Consider the following 22,725-nt stretch of genomic DNA (forward strand, 5'->3'; position numbering starts at 1 on the left):
ACTACAGGCGCATGCCACCACACCCAGCTAATTTTTATATTTTTAGTAGAGACAGGGTTTCGCCATGTGGGCCAGGCCGGTCTCGAACTCCTGACCTCAGGTGATCCACCCACCTCGGCCTCTGAAAGTGCTGGATAACAGGCATGAGCCACCGCACCCGGCTTGCACTGACCAGATCTTAAACAACAGTGATCTGGTTGAGATTCCAATTGAAAGCCACAAAGTGGGAGACAGTGCTTTGACTTTCTCCTTTGCAAGGACGAGACAGAGAGATGCTCGTGTCCTAGAGGCCATATGGCAAGTCACCTAAGAATAAAATGTTGTTTCCATGTAAAAGACATGCTGAAGATCCAAACATGAGAATAAACCCTGCAAGTGAGTTGCTCCTTGTTCTGTAATAATTAGTATAACCTTACCTTTCACAACCGTTTATCTTTCTTGACTGAGTCTTTGGGAAGTACTCCATTAATTAAAAATTAGCCTTTGAATTGTATAATTCCTACCTTCCATAGGATGTTGATGGAATTGGTAATATCCCTAAGGACTAGCAGTCCTGGATTGAAGTTTGTGTCCACGTTTGTGGCTAAGGGAAGAGTATGATTCCTGCCCTGCTTTCCTCCCAGGATTCTTCCAAGGGTCAATAGAACCGCTCTATCTGTAAAAAGATATAAAATTCCCTTGTGTTATCCACGCAGCATTTCTGCAGACTAGGTAGGGACAAGTACTTTTATCTTTATATTGTCATGTAGATTGAGACCCCAGAAATCATAATGAAATCTTAGGATTTTAGAATGTATCCAACTAGGGACTAGAACAATTTAATACTCTCTCACCTGAGTTTAACATTTGGAAAAAATATATAAATGTTCTTCCATGAATGTTTTAGCCACTTGTATCATTTAGGTTTGACTATATGGAAAGCACACCTGTAGAAAAAGCAGGAGCTGAAAGAATTGGGAAGGCAAAAGGGTGAATGGTAGTGCAGGAATACAATCCTTTTTCCACTTTGGCTGACACTTGACTTGCGGGAGATTCAGGACAGTTCCCCTTCCAGGGAAAGTGAGTCTAGACTAAGAACTCTCAGGCCTAAAATCAGAAGAGCTGGCTTGTTTGGATTGGGGGCAAACAATGGGAACAAAGACAGCCACAGAGTGAAGTGGGTTTAGAAGTACCTTGCTGTAATTTGGAAAGGGGAAGATCGATTATAAGAATATTCCCATCATGCAGGGATGTTAAATAGAAATTAACTATATTGATTTCATTGCTATTAATTTGAAATAGGTATTTAAGTCTACTCATTTAATGTGTTATTTTATTTCTCACCTTCACTAGTTCATTTAATCTGTCTTCTAAACCAGTTATCCGTGGGTCCCTTAACACATGGTGGCCCCTACTGCAGGGCTTGTGGGGACTACAGCTGTGTTGGCTAGCGAGGGGGCATGGTGGAGATTTGAGTGATGTGCCTGGTAACTAAGTACCCAGAATTGTTCTAAAGCCCAGGTCTGGTGCTGTTTTCATTGTTTACCTGATCATCTTAATGAACTACTTGAAGACAGATAGTGCCTTGACTTGCCTTTGTGAGCTGAATGTCTGTTTACATTATGAAAGGACAATTGTTGTCCTTAAGTGAATGTTATCAACAAAGACTTGGAGGAAAGTGTGATTTATTGACAAACTGCAGCAAATGACTTGCTTCCTTATTCATATGGATTTTTAAAAAGATGTCATTACTCTTCTACCTGTACTTCTGTTGTATATTACTTTCTCTTATGTAGCCACAGAACATTTTTACTGACTTGCGTATGGGTTATTTTTCTAAAACACAGATCTGTTTGTGTCTTCTCTGCTTTGCATTTAGATTTTTTTTAATCATCTGGGTTAAAAATTTCATCTCAATTTGGTTTGGTGCCATCTAGCATAACCCTGAGCCTCGACACCATATCCTTCCTCAGTACATTGCCTGGTAATGCAGAAGCTTTCCATTACCGCCTGAAGAAGAAACCACTAGAAAAGCCCATCAGCTGCCAAAAGTTATGCCAGTATATTATAATTTCATCAGTCCAAAATATTTTAAATTTTGAATTCTTTACCCTTACTAAGATTATACATAATTTGCATAGGTGATTTTAAAAATTGACTAGATTTAAAAAGCAAATGGTTTTGTTTAATAAATGATAGACTAAAGAAAACAGTGGAAGTTGTTAACCAAAAAGTAAAAAACCTTTAATAATGGTGTAGAAAGCAGTAATTATGGTCACACTATCTGAGATTCCAATGCTGTGGGATTTTTCAGATCTTTACAAGAAGACAATTTAGAGATAAGGGTGCTTCTGGGAATGGCGAGATAGATGTTTATTTTTACATTTATTTCTAGATAAAACCTTCGTTTAGCACTTTAAAGTAGAAAGCAGATTTTTATTGCTTTCGTGAGCATAAATAGGAACTCCAAGCACAACTATTTCATAAAATACAGATTTTTGTCTAAAACCTATATACTATAGATTTTGCTATTATATCTAGTCATGTTTAAAAATATTACTTCTGTATCTCTTAAATACCATTTTTCACTAAAAGGAATCAGGAATGCTTGGAGAAATTACTGGTTTTAGGTCGGAGGCAAGAAATATATAAGTTGGGCCTGGAACATATTGTCATATTGGAAAAGAAGAAGGTTATCAAAGACCACTAAGACTGTGTCAGAAGAACTCAGAAGCCAGCTTGAATAAGCTCTTGCAAGCTTTCGTCAATAAAGGTATAATGTAAATGGACTGAAACATGTCAAATATGTTTTAAGTCCGTGGATTCATAATTATACTTCAAAATATAAGAACAAAAACTTAGTTGGTCATGTTTGGGGAATATTAGGGAACTACTCATCACTTTGAAAACTGGCAAATAGAGAAAAAGAGTTAGGCACCTCTCCTGCCTTTCCTCGATGACCTGTATCTCAGGGTACCTCAGAGGGAATTTCTCTTTGTAGAATTATTCCAGCTAATAAATCAAGAATGAATAATAGAATATCACTTTGAAGTTGTAGTGAATTATTGGATCTAGGCAAATATCAGAGCTAACAATATCATGGAAGCAGGCAGTCAGAAGTTATAATTATATGCCTTCTGATGGAAGTTCAAAAATGCCATGAAATAGTCTGTTTGATGTAATTGTCATATACTGGCATAACCTTTGGCAGCTGATGGGCTTTTCTATTGGTTTCTTCTTCAGGCAGTAATGGAAAGCTTTTGCATTACCAAGCAGTGTACTGATGGCAGATTAGGTGTCAAAGCCCAGAGTTGTGCTTGATGGCATCAAATCTCCATCCCATTAGAACTTGAATAAGATCAAGGCTCTAGATGGAATTATCAGTCTGTAGGGATGCAGAGGACAGAGAAACATTTTAAACCACAGCAATGTGATACAATGAGAAAAATCCAGAATGTGGAAACTCTGTCAGACAACCCAGTTCCTTCAACAACTTTTTTTTTAAATTGCAAGGAAAGATTAGAAATAGAGAAGAAACTTATAAAGAAATTTAAAGAACATATCAAAGAATCATAATGTATGAACCTTATATGAATCCAGATTCAAGCAATCTGAAGTTAAATTTGAATTATAATATATTGAAATGCATATTTGATATAAGTAATTATTTTCATTTTTAGGTGTGATAATATTGTGCTTTTTTAAAAAAATATTTTTCAGAGACACACTGAAACACTTATAGGTGAAATTATGTGATGATTGGCACTTACTCCAAAATAATCTGGCTTGTAGGCTAGGATGGGATTGACACAAGGGGAATTGATAGGAGTATAAATCAAACAAGATGGTCAAGTATTGATAACTCTTGAATCCAAGGGGTAAACCTAACTGGTTTTTTATTCTCTTTTCTTCCCTTTCCATGTATTTGAAAGTTTCCAAAATAGAAATTAATACATAGCTATAATATATGCGTATACATATATACAATATATCAATATGTATATATTCCACAAACTAGGTAAAATTGCAAATTTTCATCCAGGTTTAAATATTTTTTTTAAATTATACTTTAAGTTCTAGGTTACATGTGCACAACGTGCAGGTTTGTTATATATGTATACATGCGCCATGTTGGTGTGCTGCACCCATCAACTCATCAGCACCCATCAACTCGTCATTTACATCAAGTATAACTCCCAATGCCATCCCTCCCCCCTCCCCCCTTCCCCCTCCTCACAATAGCCCCCGGTGTGTGATGTTCCCCTTCCCATATCCAAGTGATCTCATGTTGAATTCCCACCTATGAGTGAGAACATGCGGTGTTTGGTTTTCTGTTCTTGCGATAGTTTGCTGAGAATGATGGTTTCCAGCTGCATCCATGTCCCTACAAAGGACATGAACTCATCCTTTTTTATGGCTGCATAGTATTCCATGGTGTATATGTGCCACATTTTCTTAATCCAGGCTGTCACTGATGGACATTTGGGTTGATTCCAAGTCTTTGCTATTGTGAATAGTGCTGCAATAAACATGCGTGTGCATGTGTCTTTATAGCAGCATGATTTATAATCCTTTGGGTATATACCCAGTAATGGGATGGCTGGGTCATATGGTATTTCTAGTTCTAGATCCTTGAGGAAAATTTTCATCCAGGTTTAAATATTTTTAAAATAATCCTTTGTCACTACACACCTACTAGAATGGCCAAACCCCAAAACACTGATGTTTCCAAGTCTTTGTAGTGAGCGCTATGAAATAATGTATGAAACTAACAGATTACTCTGGTGTATACTGCCACAAACCTGGTAACTTTTTAATATCACACCTAGACTTACAGTCAAAAGGGAGACTCTGAATTGTGTTATGAATTAGGAATCTCAGAACCTGAAAAACATTTTATTTAATTGGAGAGATATAAAATGGTACTGCATGAAAAATATGTGATATTTAATAATTTTAATGCAAATATGTAAAATAGAAAAAGAAGCTAAAGGGCTTAGCCAGAGCAGGACTTTTACGTCCCTGGAGTCCTGCCAGGATCTTGACCTTGAATAGGTATCTTTTGTGTTTCTGAGTTAATTTCCTTGTTGGTAAATAAACTTCTTTGGTTTTTTTCTAGTTGGGGAATGGCAGTCAATGTGTATTCTACCTCGATAACCCAAGAGACTATGAGCAGACATGACATCATTGCATGGGTTAATGACATAGTATCTTTAAACTACACAAAAGTGGAACAGCTTTGTTCAGGTAAGACATATTCTTTTAAGTGTTTACCTAAATGTTTACAGTCTGTCATGTGGAATGTGATTTTATGAACCACAGCTGCTATATTTTGGGTCAGAAAAAGTATATATTCTATTGGCATGTAATTAAAGGGGGAAAAACTCAGATATAACTAAAGGACATATTGGGAAAAGTGTTTATGAGCATCCAGGAGCACAAGCAGAGCCATGCGGACACATATTGGAAAGGTCTCTTGCTTGAGCTTTGCAATGCCTCTCACTGGCTCCTAACCTCTTCTCTGTCATCCCGTCTGCCATCACACTTGCCTCCTGAAAACACCAATTGGTTCTTACAACACTCCTCCTTTAAAACCTCCAGGGCTCCGCATTGTCCTCATACAGGATAAACTTCAAACTCTCTTCGTAGACTAATGAAGTCCTTATTAGTCTCCATTCCACCCTCCACATCTCTCTCCCTTATACCTCAGACCCACAAAATAATCTTTGTTCCCTAAAGACTCTTTCCCTTGTGTATCCCATAGCTTTTTTCATGGTTCCTTTGCTGAGGTCTTTCCCCTTCTTTTCATTTGTGGGAAAATCTTGCTAACACTTTCAAATCTGGCTCACCTGCCACCTGCTCTGGGAAGCATTTCCCGGCCTCCCAGGCTCCGTGGTGTTCCTGAAACACTGTGCTCATCCTACAGAATGACACTTGCCACGCCGTGTTAGGATGTCTAGCTCCTCCTAGCCCTGAAGGTGCTGAGAATCCTTGAGGACAGGACTGCATTTTGTTCTTTGTTGAATGCCTGTAGTTGCTTCTACTTGGTATGAGGTAGGTCTGCAAGGAATATATATTGAGTTAAACTTGTTTAAAAAATAAAAATATTTGACTTCAATGAGAAATTAGGAGGATGTTTTAAAAAGTGTGCTGCTAGGCCGGGTGTTGGTGACTTACACCTGTAATCCTAGCACTTTGGGAGGCCAAAATGGAAGGATCACTTGAGCCCAGAGTTCGAGGCTGTGGTGAGCTATGACTGTGCCACTGCATAACAGCCTAGGTGACACAGTGAGACCCTGTCTCTTAAACAGAACAAAACAAAAAATATGCTGCTGGTAAATTAATCCATTCTTAGGTCTGAGTATTTATGAAAGAAATAAGCAGTCCTTCTTTGGAAACAGGGAATGTTTCCTTCCAGTAAACAAATAGATAAGAGATTTCTTCTTTCCCTTTGGCTTCAACATGAAAATGGTATTAGAAAATAGAAAATACCACTTAAATGTATTTGTGTGAAATTTCATGAGTCAGAATAGATATGAAGAAGTCAACATTGCTCTTTTTGCCAGAGGGTCAAGTAAAAAGATTTTATACAGTGCAGTTAGAATTTCAAAAGCCCCCAGTAGTCACTTTCAGATGTTGTCTGAGTCCAACACCCACCAGTGTAAATATTCTCCCTTCACCAGGTCTGGATTTAATCAGAATACTCCTAGAGAACTAACTTTGAGTATGATTGACATCTCTTTCCCTGTGATCATTTTTCCCACGAGGATGACGGTAAGGTTGGCCAGAACTTAGGCGTTGCCTCACCCACAAATCTATGCGTAGGTCTCAGACATGAAGTCTTGTGATTTATGAGGTCAGTAGTGGATGCTAGCTAACTACTTCTTTGCCCTTCAATACAAGATGGAGAAAAGCTGACTTAGACTATGATGGTTATGTACCAGGCATATATATTGTTGATCTACTGAAGTGTCTTTAAAAGTTACTTTCGTAAACAACTTGTATTGCAGCTTATGCAACTTCAGATCTCTACATACCCAAATATTACTATGCTGTACTTGCTGTGCATTCTTGAGCTCTCTGATATTTTATTTTTAACTTGCTGCCGAAAAAGAAACCAAAAACAGTTTCTGTTATTAGCAGTCACTCTGTTGAAAGCGCATACCCCTTTGTATGTCGTTGTGAAATTGTCTATTTCTTCACGATGCCTAACGCATGGTTTTCCCTCAGAAATACTCATTTTGGAGATGAATGAACTGCGATTTGCAACTGCTAAGGGGCAAAGACAAAAATGTGTATCTTACCCACAAAGTGGGTATGTGTGCATTTGGATAAGGGAAACAAGGTTGGTTATCAAGAAAAAGAGACATAGGAAGGAAGGGGATAATGAAAAGGCTTCCAGAGAAAATCCCCAGGCATGAGTCTTAAATATTAAAGGAAACCATGAGGAACTTCCGATGCTGAAATACACTTGGAGAGTTTTTGGTAGCAAATGAAATAAGAGCAAATTGTAATTTTTAGATTCTGTAGTAAATGTATTTGTTTATAAGCAATATACATAATCTTTGCAGATCTTTAAAGTTTCTCATAAAGCAAATTCAACAAAATTTTAAGGGACGTTTGTAAAGGATTCATATATGGTTATCTTAAAGCATTTACAGCTTTTGTAGCTGTACTGCCATCAAGTGTGGCTTGATTTACAAACACAAAAGACCTGTAGAAGCAATTTTGATCACTATTTAACAGATACACATAATTACCATTAGGATAACTTACTAGTTGCCTAAAATTACAAGATTGATGGTTCAGAAGAATGAAGTAGATTTAAAGTTTTCTTTCTGCTCTGAAATACGTTTCTTGCTAGAAGAAAAAAGAAAAAGGAAGTTAATCTTCATAATAGAGAGACAGGTCTTTTATTTTAGGTAGCAGTTTTCTCAAGGTATAAACTATAGACTCTGTGCTTTTATAATTTCCTGGGGAACCGCTGAAAGAAAGCAGATGACCTAAATCAGTACCTCTGAGTGTAGCCTAGAAATCTGAGTTTAACAAGTACAAGTTTAAGTACTTCTGTGCCGCAGCCTAGAGCTTGCAGTACATTTTACCCTAAACCAATGAAAATGAGGTTAAATTATCCAAAACGTCCTTGGAAGTTTCCTTGTTCATAATTTAATCTGTGACTTTTGTCTTTAGCATTTAGGAGGAGGAAGCTATCTTTCTGTTTATTTATTTATGAAATTACTTATTTATACCCTTCATTGTTCTAGAAAATATTTAAGGCAGCGAGGACAGTGCTATTAGGATAGGAACAAAGCCAAGTATTGTTGACTTAAGTGACTTATATTCCTCATACTTATGAGTAGTCAGATTTCTTAGGTAATATTTTTCTTCAATGTTTATTTTAATTTTTTTAGTTTTCTGTGTGGGATTTTATTTTAGCAGTATGCCCAGGAAAAACATACACGAAATACTTTCTCATATTTAAAATGATTTAAAATTTCAACATCATTTCTTACTGTCTTTCCTGAAGACTTATGCTCCAATCCTGGTGGTTCCCAGTTTGAATTTTTTTCCTATTGCATTATTTCCTATTTCTGTTTTTAAAATTTTCCAGCTAAGAGATCTCCCTCCAGCTCGATATTAAAACTAACACCAGCTTTTCTTTAATTCATGAAGAGCTAAAAGATTGCCTCACATTGGTGTTGTGTTTTACTTAGTATTTTCTGCCTTTATATAACATCTAATTTGTTTCCATGTAGGCATTTTTAAAAGCTTTTTAAAGGAAAGATGGTGTGAGAAAGTAGAACCCTTGGAAATATGCTTGTAGTAAGTTACAAAACAATGAAAATGACTCACTGTTATCTCCTGTTTTTTTATCCCAAGAATATAACCTCATGAAAATTTTCTTTGAACCCTAAATCTGGGTCATATAATTATATGCATATCTGGTTTTCATTTATTTCTTGTGACAAACAGCTTTTAAGTTTCAAGTAAAAATGTGAGCTGTATAAATGGAGAGTGGGCTATTAATGAATGTGAATACTACCCATAATAATTCAGCAATCTGTTGCTCACCTAAATCTATTTTGAAATGAATAATTGCAGATTTTCCATGGTGGAGTGAGAAGGTTGAACCACATGTAATATCAGATTGGTTCAGCTTATAAATATTTTGTATTTTAATTCAATTGCTTTACAAAAGTTATAGGGCTTTGTGGGGGGTAATAGGGAATTTTGTGTGTGTGTGTTAGTACTAGCTCAAACTAATTTACTAAATCTTTTATAAGGTAGTGATGAGGGTGAATGGACAGCATGGTGCTAAAAATCTCTAAAAGCTTTAGCAACTTTAGATACCTTACTGGAGGTGATAGAGAAGAGGCGACTTAGAGGGGAAGAAAAGGAAATGGGGAGGGAGAAGTAGCATGGAGTGGGAGAAAGTGCGTCTTTTACTTCTTTTCCTCTCCCTCACTCCTCACCTCAAACCTCCTTTGAGACTTCTTTGTGACATTAATTTTCTGTGCCCTGATCTTCTGCCTTAGGCTAGAGCTAAGCAGCAAAGTCACTGGGTCTATTGCTGGGTCATCCTTGCTGCTTGGCAGACTGAGCACCTCCCTTGACTCCCATCCTCACAAGGCTGGTGCAGCCTGCGCTTTTCTCCCCGTGCACCTTCCCTCCCTCATCCCCACCCCTCCACTAGCTGAGCAGACACCTGCCTTGTGGCAAATGCTAGATACAGTCTGCATGTAGGGCTGGCACTGCCTGGACTGTCACTATATCCTGGACTGTCACTGTCTGTCACTGAGAGCTGTTATTTTCCTGAACATTTTAGTATTTAATAAAATGTCGTTTGAATTAAACCATTTTTAGATGGAAAATTGAGATATTTTCTTGACTTGCTTTAAAAACATGAAAGAGAAAAATGATCAGGATTTGATTCAGTTTCAATGTGTGCTTCACTAAATTGGTACAAGCTTTGTCTTGGATCAAGTCACTGGTATTTTGTTCCTCCAGGAGAGCTTCTGAATTTGGCTAATGATATTGCAGTCACATTTGCAATTCTGGTTACGTGATGGCTGTGTGAAAGGAGCTAGCATTCAGAGTACACTCTGGGATTCACACAGGTGTAGCCATCAGATGGCCCTGGTGTAGGTCCCAGGGCCTACCCTGACGGCCATCATTCCTGAGCCCAGCAGAGTGTTCTTTGTGACCATTTTTGGCCGCAGATTTGTGCCTGTTAAATAGGTTGATCCCAGCCTCATGTGTTGTCCCTGTGCCTCCTCTCTTCCATCCACAGAGACCTCTGTCAGGACAGGTTACTGATGAAATCAGCTCAGAGTCTAAATTTAGTAGGGCTTCTCTTACTGGCTCTCTGGTATTGAAACCAAGTAAGGATATTCTGTCAGTGTCTGTAAGCGTAAGAGTTTACTTAGCTTTATAAAATCATTGTTATTTGCTGTAAGAAAGTTAGATTATATTACTATTGTTAGGGAGATAATTGTAATATAATGAAATATTATTCATATTTGTGATATATTACATAGAGTCTTTTTGGTTTTTTTGATGAAGTTTTTTTCTCAAATTATTTGACTTATGCTAATTTTAAAAGTTTATATGGTCTCAGCATATCAACTAATTGGAGAAGAAGGGGACAAAAAAAAGAGTTGGATAATGGTGGGGAGGGGTCGAGCCTCATGATCAGTTGCTTCAGGCAGTAATATGTGGTAATATACTCTATTGTCTCCACTAATGCACTGGTTGAAAGGGAGTTTATTTTTGGAGCAGGATAGATAATACAGTAGGTTTTTTTCCCCTCCGAATTTGTTCATTTATGTCTTGACACTTTGCTACTGAAGATAAACAGAAATTGATGTTTCTATTTTTCTTGGGGCTTTTTGTTTACTGTCTTTTGTAATGCTAAATACCATGATGGTGAAAAGTGTGTATGCATTCACCTTCATTTACCAGATTGCTCTATAATTTTTTTTTTACACCTATGGATGATATATCTTTGAAAGCAACCAGCCACATCTTCGTTTATGTCCTTACTGCATTCAATTCTGATAATCAATTTAGTTTTATTTAACAGGTATATTTTGAGCCTTTCTTTGGGGTAGGCCCTGGAGAGCCAGTGATAAATAAGACATAGTCATTGCCCTCAAAGAGCTCTGTACAGCAGAGTACTGTCTTACAAAAGACCAGAGACCACACTGTGGTAAGTGCTGGTTTGCAAGTGCTTTGAGCATACAAAGAAGGAAGTAAATGAAGGGAGGTAGGGACATAGGGAGTCAGTAGAGAGATTTACTCAGATCCTTTGGGAGTGGCTGGGTGCTTCTGGATGACTTAGAATGGTCATCGTTTGGGGAACACCTCAGAAATGCCCTCTTCCCTCTTGAGTCAGATGGGGTGACAAGTGTGTATGTGGGATAATGTGTGGGGTGCTTAGTTTCATCTACCCGGACAGACTCCCCAGGCTAGGGTGGCCTTTGTCTTATGACACAGGGACTCTAGTCAGTAAAATGCATGTGCTTTAGTAGGTACAGCCCTTAAGTACATGAAGCATATTGTCATCTCTGAAGAAATATAAAGGATTTTCTTGATGATCTCATCACATGAGTATGTGAGAATTGTTTTTATTCTACTTGTTTGAAGGAACTAGGCATGCATGTGGGATATTCTCAGGAAACCATAGAATCAGCCACTTATTTGGGAGGAATGCACCAGATCCTTTTTAAATACTAAAGCTAAACCTCAGTGATAACTGCTTGGGTCTGTAATGGATAGATGTCATGTGACTGCATTAGTATTTATCACAGGAACAGACCTACAGATACATTCCTACATCCTATTACCCATTTCTACTGGAGCCTCTCCTGGTTAGTGACGAACACCATAAATGAGAGGAAATTAGAAAAACAGGCCTAGGGAACAATAGATCACCTGGAATGCCATTATTTTATTGAAGAATAACAATATATATACTAAACAAAAAATCAAGGAACATGTGATCACAATTAACTTTATATAGTGCCTTAACAGGAATAAGCAAATCAGTGACATACTAGAAACAGGATTAATAATTGCCTTTGAGAAGTCTCAATAAGTTCTCTCTCTCTCTGTCTCTCTCTCTCTCTCTCTCACACACACACACACACGCACACTCTCTCTCACACACAGAGAATTTGTACAAAGCAATACCCTTTGTGGAAATCTCATATTTTTTTCCCCATATGTGGGAAAATTCCCAGATGTCATAGTTGAGTGCAGTCTTCGAGGTTCTTATTGAGTGTATCAGTAATTCACAAACACTATTGTATCTACCCTACTATAGTAAGACCTTGCTGAGGTCTTACTGCCCCAAAACCATGAATAGGTAGGTAGTTATGAGCCTAGAGATGAAAACTGTGGTACCAAGGGATGGGTCATCAAAAGAAATCTAAGTTGGGTACAGTTAATGAGAGTGAGACTGACCATAGCACTAAGGAGTCTCTAAAGCCTCATCATTGATTTCATTAACTTCGGTGACTGGAGCCCTAACTCCATAGCCCCAGGGATCTTGGCAAAGGTTGTGAGAAACCTTGCTGGAGTCCAAGGACATGACAGGTTTTAAGACTCATTTATAATTCATAATTCTAATTACAGAAACCTTTAGAGCCCTTTCTCTTCTGATTTTGTCTCTGTTATATGATAAGTTGCTTTCTTTTAAAGTACATAATGATATGGTTATTTTGAAATCATTCACCAAGATCTTAACAAGTATCTTAACAAGAAAAAGATTTATCTTTCAACATATTGAAAGTTATTTTAATTTTTAAAAACCTGTCAATCACTTTATATGATGGATATGTTCCTTATAAAATATTATTTTGTATTTACTGTGCTACTCTTTCTTTTTCTTTTCTCCCTTTCAGTTTAAATTATCTAAAGACTTTAACAGGAAGAGTGTAAATTTGGGGAAAAATAGTCATTTCCTTTTATAAATGAATTTATGATTACTTAAGCACCTCATATGTTTATCTGAGGAAAGACTTAAGAATTAGAGAAACCCTCAAATGTTTTTCCACAGATAAACTGGAGGATCTTAGGAATGTGTTCATACCCTTTCTTGTCTGGTAGGAAGCCAAGGACCTCATTTTATTCTTTGGTTCCTTGTCCTTTGAATCTAAAACATGCATTTTGGAGATTCGTGTTTTGTATCTGAAACAGTCCAATTCAAACCCATTCATTTTTATAACTCTGATTATTTTAACCAGTTACATACTATATAGTTTTATACATTAGAGGTATAATGATGTCATAATGCCTCGGCTTTTGTTTCTCTCTCTCTGCCATTTTCAGTGTGTTTTTATATGTATTATTTCTTTTAATTCATATAACAACCCCATGAGGAAGAATAGGAATATTTTATTCCTATTTTATGAGGCTAAAAGCTCCAAGAAGCCATGTTCACAGCTGATAATGAGAATTGAGGTGTCCTTGGATCATAGCCCAGCACTCTCATGCTATATGTGTGGCAGCTGTGGATGCAACGAAGGGTTCACTGTGTGTTTGCCCATGTGGATGTGTTTCTGATTGTTTCCATATCCATTTAGCAGAAGTCGTTTAAGCATCTCCTCTAGGAAAAGAAGAAACGTCTTTATCTCCATCCTTTACATTCTACCTGAAGAAATGAGATATATCTGGTAATTCTACTAATGATAAGGCTGTGTCCCAATGGTATCATCAAGAACTTTCTTACCAAAAGTAACGAGACAGATATTTGCTCCTAGTCTTATGAAATTCTTCCTTCTCCACCTACTGCAAGTGGAGTGGGGAAAGAGCCGCCTGTCCTCTCTGAATGTTCTCCTTGTTCCTTTTCTTCCTCTAACTTATTTCCCTCTAAGCAAGATAAGGTGGCTCTGAAATTTTACCACCTGCCATGGAGGAACTTTACATCTCTCTCAGAATAATTCTTGGCCAGTGAAACAGCAACCAGGATGATGCCTCTTTAAACATTTGCACATGCACATCTCTGCACTGTCTACATTTGAATCCCAAGAATATGGTCCTTTCCTTATTTTTGTCCGAGGCTAGCTTTTGAGCAAGCTTGTACCTGAGAGGACGGCACATCCTTATTTCCTCCTTTCTATGCTATTGAGGAGATTACAACATCTCCTAGGATAATTTTCTTACAAGCTTCGTCCCCACAAAGGATTTACTTATCAAGTTATCACTGTTTTCCATGTATTTAATCCAGTTCAATAAACCTGTATTGCAGTAGCCATGCTAAGAGGCTCCCTCAGTACTTCTTCAACCCCTTCTTTAATATGAAAAGTTGATGGTTTCTTAGTCTTATGTAAAAGGACTTACTAATGCAACATTCAAGAGTAGACACCGATTTCCTAGCCAGCTGTATCCCCTCCTTCCCATATCTTGTTTCCCAACGCCAGCTGGATTGCAGCTCCTGAACTTTTTCCATATAGACATTCTAGATCTGCCAGTGGGTATGGTAGCAGACACTGTGCTAGTAAAGTAGAAAGATGAATTGAACACCATCCCCAGTCTTAAAGATTTACTCACCAGTCAGCCAGGAGAGATAACTCATTAAAATGCAAGTAAAATCCCTGTTAGATTTCTGTATCCAGTATAGTGAAACAATTCTGTGTTGGAAACAGGAAAGCTTCATAGAGGAAGTGATGTTTTGACTAAGCTTTTAAGAATGAGAAGTTATTCAAGTATATAAGAAGACAAAAGGACATTTTAGACAAAAAGTTTGATCAAGGCAGAAAGAAGTTGCAGTGTTTTGTGCATGTACATTGCATGTGTAAGACGTCTGTAACATATATTAAAATTCAAGGCAGCAAAAGAGGGACAGTAATGCTTCAAGTAATAAGTGCTGTATTCAAAGAAAGGAAAGATTATTTCCATCTAGAAAAGCTTTTTGTCTTACCCTTGTTTGGGTCTTTGGCCAAACAGTCATTCAAATTTAATGGGTGGTCAATAAATATTTATGAAGTTGAATTGAATTGAAATGCTATTCAAACTAGGATTTTAATATGGATAGGATTCAGACAGAGAAGAAGATGGTGATTTTGAGGAAAGTTACCATTTAGATACCATTTTGGTGTTCTGCACATTGCTTTATTTATTCCGGCATTCAGCAGACATTTATTGAGTACCTACAATGTGTCAGGTGGTGAATTAGGATTGGAGGATACACCAGTATACAAAAAACAACACAGATCATATCCAGTTAGGACCTAGCCCTTCATTACCAAAGTTCTCCTTGACAGGTCTATTCAGAGAGAGCAAGTTCCTTTTTCTCAACTTACCTGAGTATGAAGCAAAGGCAGGGAAAGTCCCCCGGAGAAAGGTAGACATCTAGCCTGTCCCGCCATCATTCAGTGTAGGACACTACTGGGCAGTCCGTACATGGCAACATCTGAAATATTAGCAGGCATCTGGTTTCTACACAGTTAAGATAATCAAGCCAAACATCTCCAAATTCTTCTGCTCTTCAAAAGAAAACTTTTTTTCTAACCAGTTTTTTTCTGAATTGTGTTTTCAAATTTCTAGTTTCTCCGACATGTAGACAGTATTAAAAAGGAGTGTCAGAAATCACTGTCGAATGTTTGGGCATGTCAGAATTGCATACCTGGAAACAGAATAATGAAATTGCTTGGCAACTCGTAAAGTCACCATCATTTTTCAGATTGAGTTCTTTTTCCACCCTGAAACCATTACGTAATTCTGACAAATAACAAATTACTTCTTTGTCCCCTCCCTCCCAAGGGTGTGTTCTTACCCAAATATTTAATACTCACAAGCTTTTTATGACCAAATTATTTGACATGAGAAGCATATAAATGTGAAACTAATGCCAGTCCTGTTTCCTGCAGTTTCTCTTCGCATTCTGTGTGAGGAGGATCGTTCTCCATTTTCCTTTCTTCTAGATTACATTTGTGTGACAGTTCATGGAAGAACTTTAGAAAACTGTGGAAGGAGCCAAATTTTAATGAAAACATGTACATCAACTTTAAAATTGCACAGAATGGTGTTAAAATCCACTATTTAAAAAACGCACAGAAATCCTTTCCTGCTTCTTTTCTTTCCAAAACTTATTCCATTCTTTTATTTCTACTGTGGTCATATGATTGAATCCCTGAAGTAAATACTGTATATTCTTCATACTGATTTGGGATCCTTCTAATACTAGAATGTACCTAGAAAGCAAAGTATATTTTGGGATTAACCTGGGAAATATAAAGAAAGCAACTCACAAAGAACAATGTTCTGTTATGTATCACAGTCTGCATAAATGTTATGTGGTGCCTGAACGTGAGTTCCTCTGTAATTGCTGGAGGCTTCCTTTGGTGCCACACCTGGCCTTCTGGGCTTTCTCTGGACAGGACTCTTCTCAGGGAGCTGCGGGGGAAGGAGCACCTTCCTCTGGAAAGTGGTAATAGGGGATATTATTGGTGTAGGTGAAAGCTAGTGGACTGGATTGGGGAAAGTGGCCATATGTATGGAGTTCTCACCTGCATGTCTTGGGGAGAGGGTGAAATGGCTGAGATCCGGGGAAGAATCCTGGAGCTTCTGGTCTCTAGTCCCGGGGATAGTGACCTCAGCCACAAAACGAGCAACTTGAGAAAGTGGCGCGTTGTGTAGACGTGGACTGTGGGTTTGCGCTGGTCCACTCATACCAGTATATTTTACCTTATACTAAAAGCCTCTCTAGGGGCTACCATACGTAGAGTTCATATAGTGGCCTGGCCTGTATAACTGTTGACAGTATGATGTGGGTAATGGTTCTGTAGAAATTCTCTGAGAAAGTGGGGAAAGTGATCAGCTTTAGGTTTCTTACTTGTAATTTAATTTGACCTAAAAGTACAAATGGTCTGAAAATTAGAACTTAAAAATGGCATTCTCTGAAGACGTTTGTGCCCAGAAATCAGCATTGGTTTGCCTACCAAATTAGTTAAGCTGCTTCTTTTCCTGGCGTTTAAAGCCTTGAGCAATCTAGCTGCATTCCACCTTTCCAACATTTATCCCCACACCCTCCCTACCCGTAACCTACATTTCCTCAAACACACCTTTCACTTACATGCCCTGATTCCCTGTCTTTGCCTAGAGTATCTCCTTTGAAATTCATATCAAATGCCACTTTCCCCTATTCTTCCTGCTCACCTTCAACAAAATGTGTCTCTCTCTTTTCAATGTTCAAACCTTTACAAAGCCTTAGGCTCATTGAGTACTTGTTTTAAGTCTTCAGCATTAGCAGTTAAGCTCCTTGAGGACTGAAGTGATCATGCAAGTTTGGCTTGACTTTTTCTGTTTGATAATGCTGATTACTCTTTGTTGGTTTTTTATTGGGCAGACTTTGAACTAACTGTATGGCCCAGATACTAATATGTATCTGGGCCATACAGTTTAGCACTTATAGGTGTTTTGTATTTTTGCTGTTTTTCCATGTGTGTTTCTCCAGACTCTCAAGACTAAGTTACTTGGTTCTTATTAAGACTAAGGTCATATTCCTCTAAGTATTTGCTGGTTTGTTTTACATTGCTAAATAAACAAAGTGACATCTCTCCATGCCACGTACAGATGGGCATTTCTTTACAGGTGACCTGTAACTACAAAAATTAGATAAGATCTCATATCTTTTCAGAGTCTTACCTTCTACTCAAGCTCTTCTTAAGTCTTACTTAAATTTAACTCTTACCTTAAATTTGACCTTACATACTTAATCAATACTTTAAAAAAAAACACACACACCTTTTTGTCCATTAAAGTAGAAAGGTAATACAAATGTGTGAGTATACGTGAGTGCACATGTGGAGAAGCTATATCCCATGATATTACAGCTTTATGAAACTTTCTGTTTTCATGACCCTAATGAGAAAACTGACTTCTTCAGAATGGGTTTCATATGTAACTTTCAAACTTGTTTTTCATTTGTAATAAAGGCTTTTTATGTCCCCTTTGCTCCTCTATCTAGAATGCCAAATTCTAACTTTAGCTCCACTCTCAGACGCTATAGCCTGTGAAACATCTCACTGCCAGTTTCAGTATCAGCCTCTGTGGAAGCCAGTGACATTTTGTTCTGCACACCATTCCTGCCCTGTGCTCCCAGTGCCTCTCCTGCTTCTTCCTTCTTGACTTGTCTGGAGAAGCCAAATCATATTTTACCAAGTCAGACACCTTTTTTTCGTAAAATTTGATGAGCACATTATCCTACAAGAAATCACTGGTGTTAGAATCTAGCTATGAAACTGAACACTGGCCCCTGGACCATTAATCAGCAGATGAAAAGAAATCTTTGAAACCAATGAGATATTTTACTTGCCAGTTTAAACATTCTTTCAATTGTCTGAATCTTTTTCTGTATCATTAAGACACATTTGAAGTTTTATATTTTTTTCTTAAAGCTTTAAACTACCAGTTTACCTTTACAAGTTATAGGGTCATTATGATTTCGTTGAATAAAACAGCTGTAAATAGTCCAGTTCCACTTGTTTTCTTTTCAATGTTCTAGTTTTCAATACAGATTTATAAGAGTTAATTTCTTTGTAAGTTGTTTTTGCAAATACCATTATCAGCTCCCTTTTGTGTATTGTATATTTCAATCTGTTATAGTCTTTATTTTTCTAAAATTTACTTCTTAATAAAAATATTGATACCTAAATCTTAAGGGCTATTTGGTATATAGGTTTTCACTCCATTGACATTTCCTTTTGAAAGATAGAAGAAAATATTCTTTATTCTTCCATGATGGTTCTATGAAGAAGCACTTTTAAAATCAATTCGTTACAGTAATATTAATATCTGATCAATTTTCTCTACAGCAGGCCTAACATTTAATGTAGTTCTGCAGGCTTTTTAATAAAATTCAGATTTAAACATAACATTACTTTTTGGTGAAACCCTGTTTGTACTAAAAATACAAAAAGTATTATTGGTTCTTGTTGAAAGCAGGTTATAAACAGAGGATAGTGGCACCTTTAACTGCAGTTTGGTGCAGCCTTGTAAGATTCTTAAAAAGGTTTTAAGATGATGTCAATTAATGAAAAACTGAGGGCATTTATCAGATAAAAGACCACATGGTTTGACAAGGCCTTTTAATTTATCTGCTGATACTCTTAAAAATCTGCCTCTCTGCCTGAATAATCATTGCTAGCTTATTTCTTTTCCTATACAAGAAAAGAGGTGAAAATGTCCTTTGACAGTTTATTCTGTGTGTTCAAGGGAAAAGATGGGGTGCTTTTCAGCACTCTCTTCAGTTCACCTAAGCCACCTCTGTGTCTGCAGGAGTCGAAATCTTCCTGCTGGCTATTACTCCTTTTCCTCTACATGGGATCAGTTTGAAAACTGCTTGTCTTTGGACTTATTTGCAATAAGAATAAAAAGTTTCTGACAATGCCAGGTAGTGGAGAGAAGCAGGAAGCTCATCTGAGGACCATGGGAATTCAAAGGAGCAATCTCAGTTGAAACCAGATTTCTGAACTCTTGATCTTTATTTTTGCATTTGTGGCTCAGGGCAGGTGAGGTAGACAGGGTCCAAAGTTCCCCTTAACAGAGTGAAATAATACTGTGGTAGCTGAAGCTATCAAGCTACTCCTCATGCCAGGAATGTGAAGGATGGCTATGAAAACAACAAAAAGCCACTACTAATTTAATCAGATTTTTGTTAGATTAGAACCATACAGTTGAACTTTGGGATTTTAAATTCCTTTAAAATGTTAATCTTTCAAAGCATTATTTCACAATTGCCGTTAAACTCCTTACACCATGTATTTCTGTAGGTAGAGAGATTCCTACTGACGTGCTGGAAATATGTAATCTTGTATTTTGCAGCCTCACTTTCTTCCCTTTTGGGAAAGCCCTGATTTCCCAAAAGGGAATGCATCCTTCAGCATGAGGTTTGGGCTTAGGTGATAGTTGCAGTTCTGCAGGAACATCAGTTCGAGAAATGATGAGCTGAATGCCTAAATAAAGCTGTGATGATTTAATGATTATTGTGTATGAACAATATTCTAAAATGAAGGAGATTTTTCATTGCTAATATTCAACTGTTGAACAGAAAATATGGCTATGTTACTGAGTTTGTAAATGTCAAGATCCCAAAGAGAAGTACATGGAAGATAGAGTCACCAGAACTGAATCTGGAAAGAGTGTGTGTGCCCCCAGGAATATTCCACCAGAGGCAGCAGTGTTATTAGTAAGTCTCCTCTTATGTTAACTATGACAAAAGCCAGTGATGGCTAGAAGCAAGAGCGCTGGCAAACATTTTAGTCATGTGAAGATGAGCATCATTGTCTCCTAGTTAACAGAAATATCAAGTATCCCTTAAAAGAGAACTTGGTGACAGACTGAGAATTAGAAAATCATCTAATTTTAGAGCTCAGAGATCAGTCCAACACTGACGTTTTGCAGATAAGAATACTGTAGGCTTAGCAGGGTGTGATGAAATGTCACAGTTCATTCAAGATGGGAAGGTTCAGATCCAAAGGCCAACATAGTTTTCTGTTCCCGCCTCCCCATTCTTTGTGGATACTAGCTTGAGATAGTATGCTTTTTTACAAATCATTTACCTGTAATGATTCAGATCATGAAGAGTGTGATCACATGGATGTGTCCAGTTAATTGAGGTTGTTGTGCTTTTCTTCTATCCCTTCATTAGTACCAAATAAGATTATGGAAAGTGAAAAGTTGTAACTAAATCCCTCAGTGATATAGGCATCTCTGTATAATAGTTCCTTGGCCTGTGAGGAAGTCAGATGGGTAATTTGAGTGGCTGCTTGTGGCGGAACCCTGTCTGGCTTGATGTATTTTCCACAGATTGTGTTGCATTTCTGGAAAAATGCCGTGAGACTTTTTTTTGACAGCAATAAGATATATACATACATGTACATATGAGATTCATATATAGATATGTGTCTTAAATATATGGGCGATCAATAAGATTATATATAGAGATGATGTTTATTTTTATATACACATTGTATATATGTAAAATGAAATTCTTATAAGTATATATACTGAAATGGAAAGTCGTGACATTGGAGCAGATTAATGATCTATCGAGCCCAAGATTCTACTGTAAGTAGGAAAGATAAAGCTGATACTCCTAACACCAGTCCAAAAAATTTATGTTCTCTTGCATTTTCCTTTTAGAATCTATCTATAAAAATTTCTAAAACTTAATCTATAAAAATTGCCAAACACTCTTTGAACCTTTTAATTTTTACATATAATTTCCTAAAAGCAGCATAGAAAAAAGGAATGTTTCTCTTAAAAAAAAAAAAAAAAAAATTGAAGTTCATATCAGAATTTAAATTCCACTCTGCAATTTCTTAGCTGGGTGACTTTCTGAGCCTTGTTCCCTTACCTGTAAAACATGGGAATGATAATAAAAATACTTACCTCTTAAGGATACTATGGGATTCAGAATGTTTAACATACATATGAAAGCACTAATCGATTTTACACAAATGTGGGTGTTTTTATGTCTTACATTTCTTACATAATATATTCCATAAATTTATTATTAGGGTAATATTTCCTTTTATCTTAAAATTTCCACTTTAAAAATGTTCCTTTTTTCTGATATTACTCTATGGTTGAAGTCCTAGGATCTGGTGAAAGTGAGATTGTCTTATGCTTTTCATGATTTTATAGACTTAAATCATACACTCCTGAATCCTTTGAGTATGAATGTTCATTTTTGAGCTCTGCCATCTTCATATAGCCTCCCAGCTGTTCATTTTTTATTCCTGTCCCCACACTTGTCAGCTTCATTATGTCACTTTTGATGTATAACAACTGAAACCAATCTTAGGGCTGTAGGGATACAGACAGTGTAGAAAGAATAGTTTTTTTTTTTTTTTTCCCTACTTCTTTCCAGATCATTTCAGAATCCTATAGACCTTCATAATTGCAGCAGCACCTTGAGCTTATGGGCTCAATATCCCATCGTAATTAACCTCTTGGTAAGCACAACATCCTATAATTTGGGTTGTGTTACTTGAATGTGTTACCCTATGCTTAGCCTTTTAAAGCTTCTCTTTTACTTTTCTGCAGACTCGGTCTCTCAGGTGATTCTTATTTTATTTGAGTGGCTTTAATTTTTTTTATTTATACCTCATCAATTCTTAAAAGAATTTTTAGCAACTCTTCTCATAATATCTCTTTGGGGAGTTTGGCAACATAAGAATTTTACTGTTTACCAGCCCTTGTTGTGGTTCAACTACTATGCAGATCTTCATTCATTAGCCAGATACTTATTGAAACCCACTTATGCCAGGTACTGTATTAAGTGTTTAGATACATAAGGGACCAAGACAAATAAGGCACAAGTATTCTTGAAACTTATATTGCAGTGAGGGAAAAAATAAGCCACAAACTCTCTTAGTCTGTTTTAGGCTGCTGTAACAGAATACTTCAAACTGGGTAATTTATAATGAACAGATATTTATTGTCTTCTGCTTCTGGAGGCTAAGAAGTCCAAGATCAGGGGACCAGCATCTGGCAAGGGTCCTCATGCTGCATCATTCCATGGCAGAAATGCAAGAGAGAGTAGGGGAGAGAACAGGAGCCAAATTTGCCCTTTTATAATGAATCGGCTTTCCCAAGAATGGCATTCATCCATTCAGGAGGGCTGAGCCCTCATGGACTGCTTACCTCTTAGTGGTCCCACCTCTTAATGCCATCACAATGGCAAATAACTTCAACGTGCATTTTGGAGGGGATGTTAATGAGTTAATACAATGCCAG

The 22,725-nt window shown here is 37.2% G+C and overlaps 1 protein-coding gene across 5 annotated transcripts in view; it reads left to right on the forward strand.

Annotated features, from left to right (window-relative positions):
* Positions 1 to 22,725, forward strand: part of MAPRE2 (microtubule associated protein RP/EB family member 2) — a 162,877-nt gene that overhangs the window by 84,130 nt on the left and 56,022 nt on the right. For 4 of the 5 annotated variants that reach the window (XR_004055690.1, XM_010362716.2, XM_010362715.2 and 1 more), the window contains one exon: positions 5,099 to 5,226. The exons of the other annotated variant lie outside the window; for it this stretch is intronic. Coding sequence is in view for 3 of the 4 variants with exons in the window: in XM_010362715.2 (XP_010361017.1) it covers positions 5,099 to 5,226 (128 nt within the window). In the remaining variant the exon portion in view is untranslated. The remainder of the gene's footprint in view (positions 1 to 5,098; positions 5,227 to 22,725) is intronic. 5 annotated transcript variants of the gene reach the window in all.

Source organism: Rhinopithecus roxellana, chromosome 21 (assembly GCF_007565055.1).
Source record: "Rhinopithecus roxellana isolate Shanxi Qingling chromosome 21, ASM756505v1, whole genome shotgun sequence".
Classification (NCBI taxonomy): domain Eukaryota; kingdom Metazoa; phylum Chordata; class Mammalia; order Primates; family Cercopithecidae; genus Rhinopithecus; species Rhinopithecus roxellana.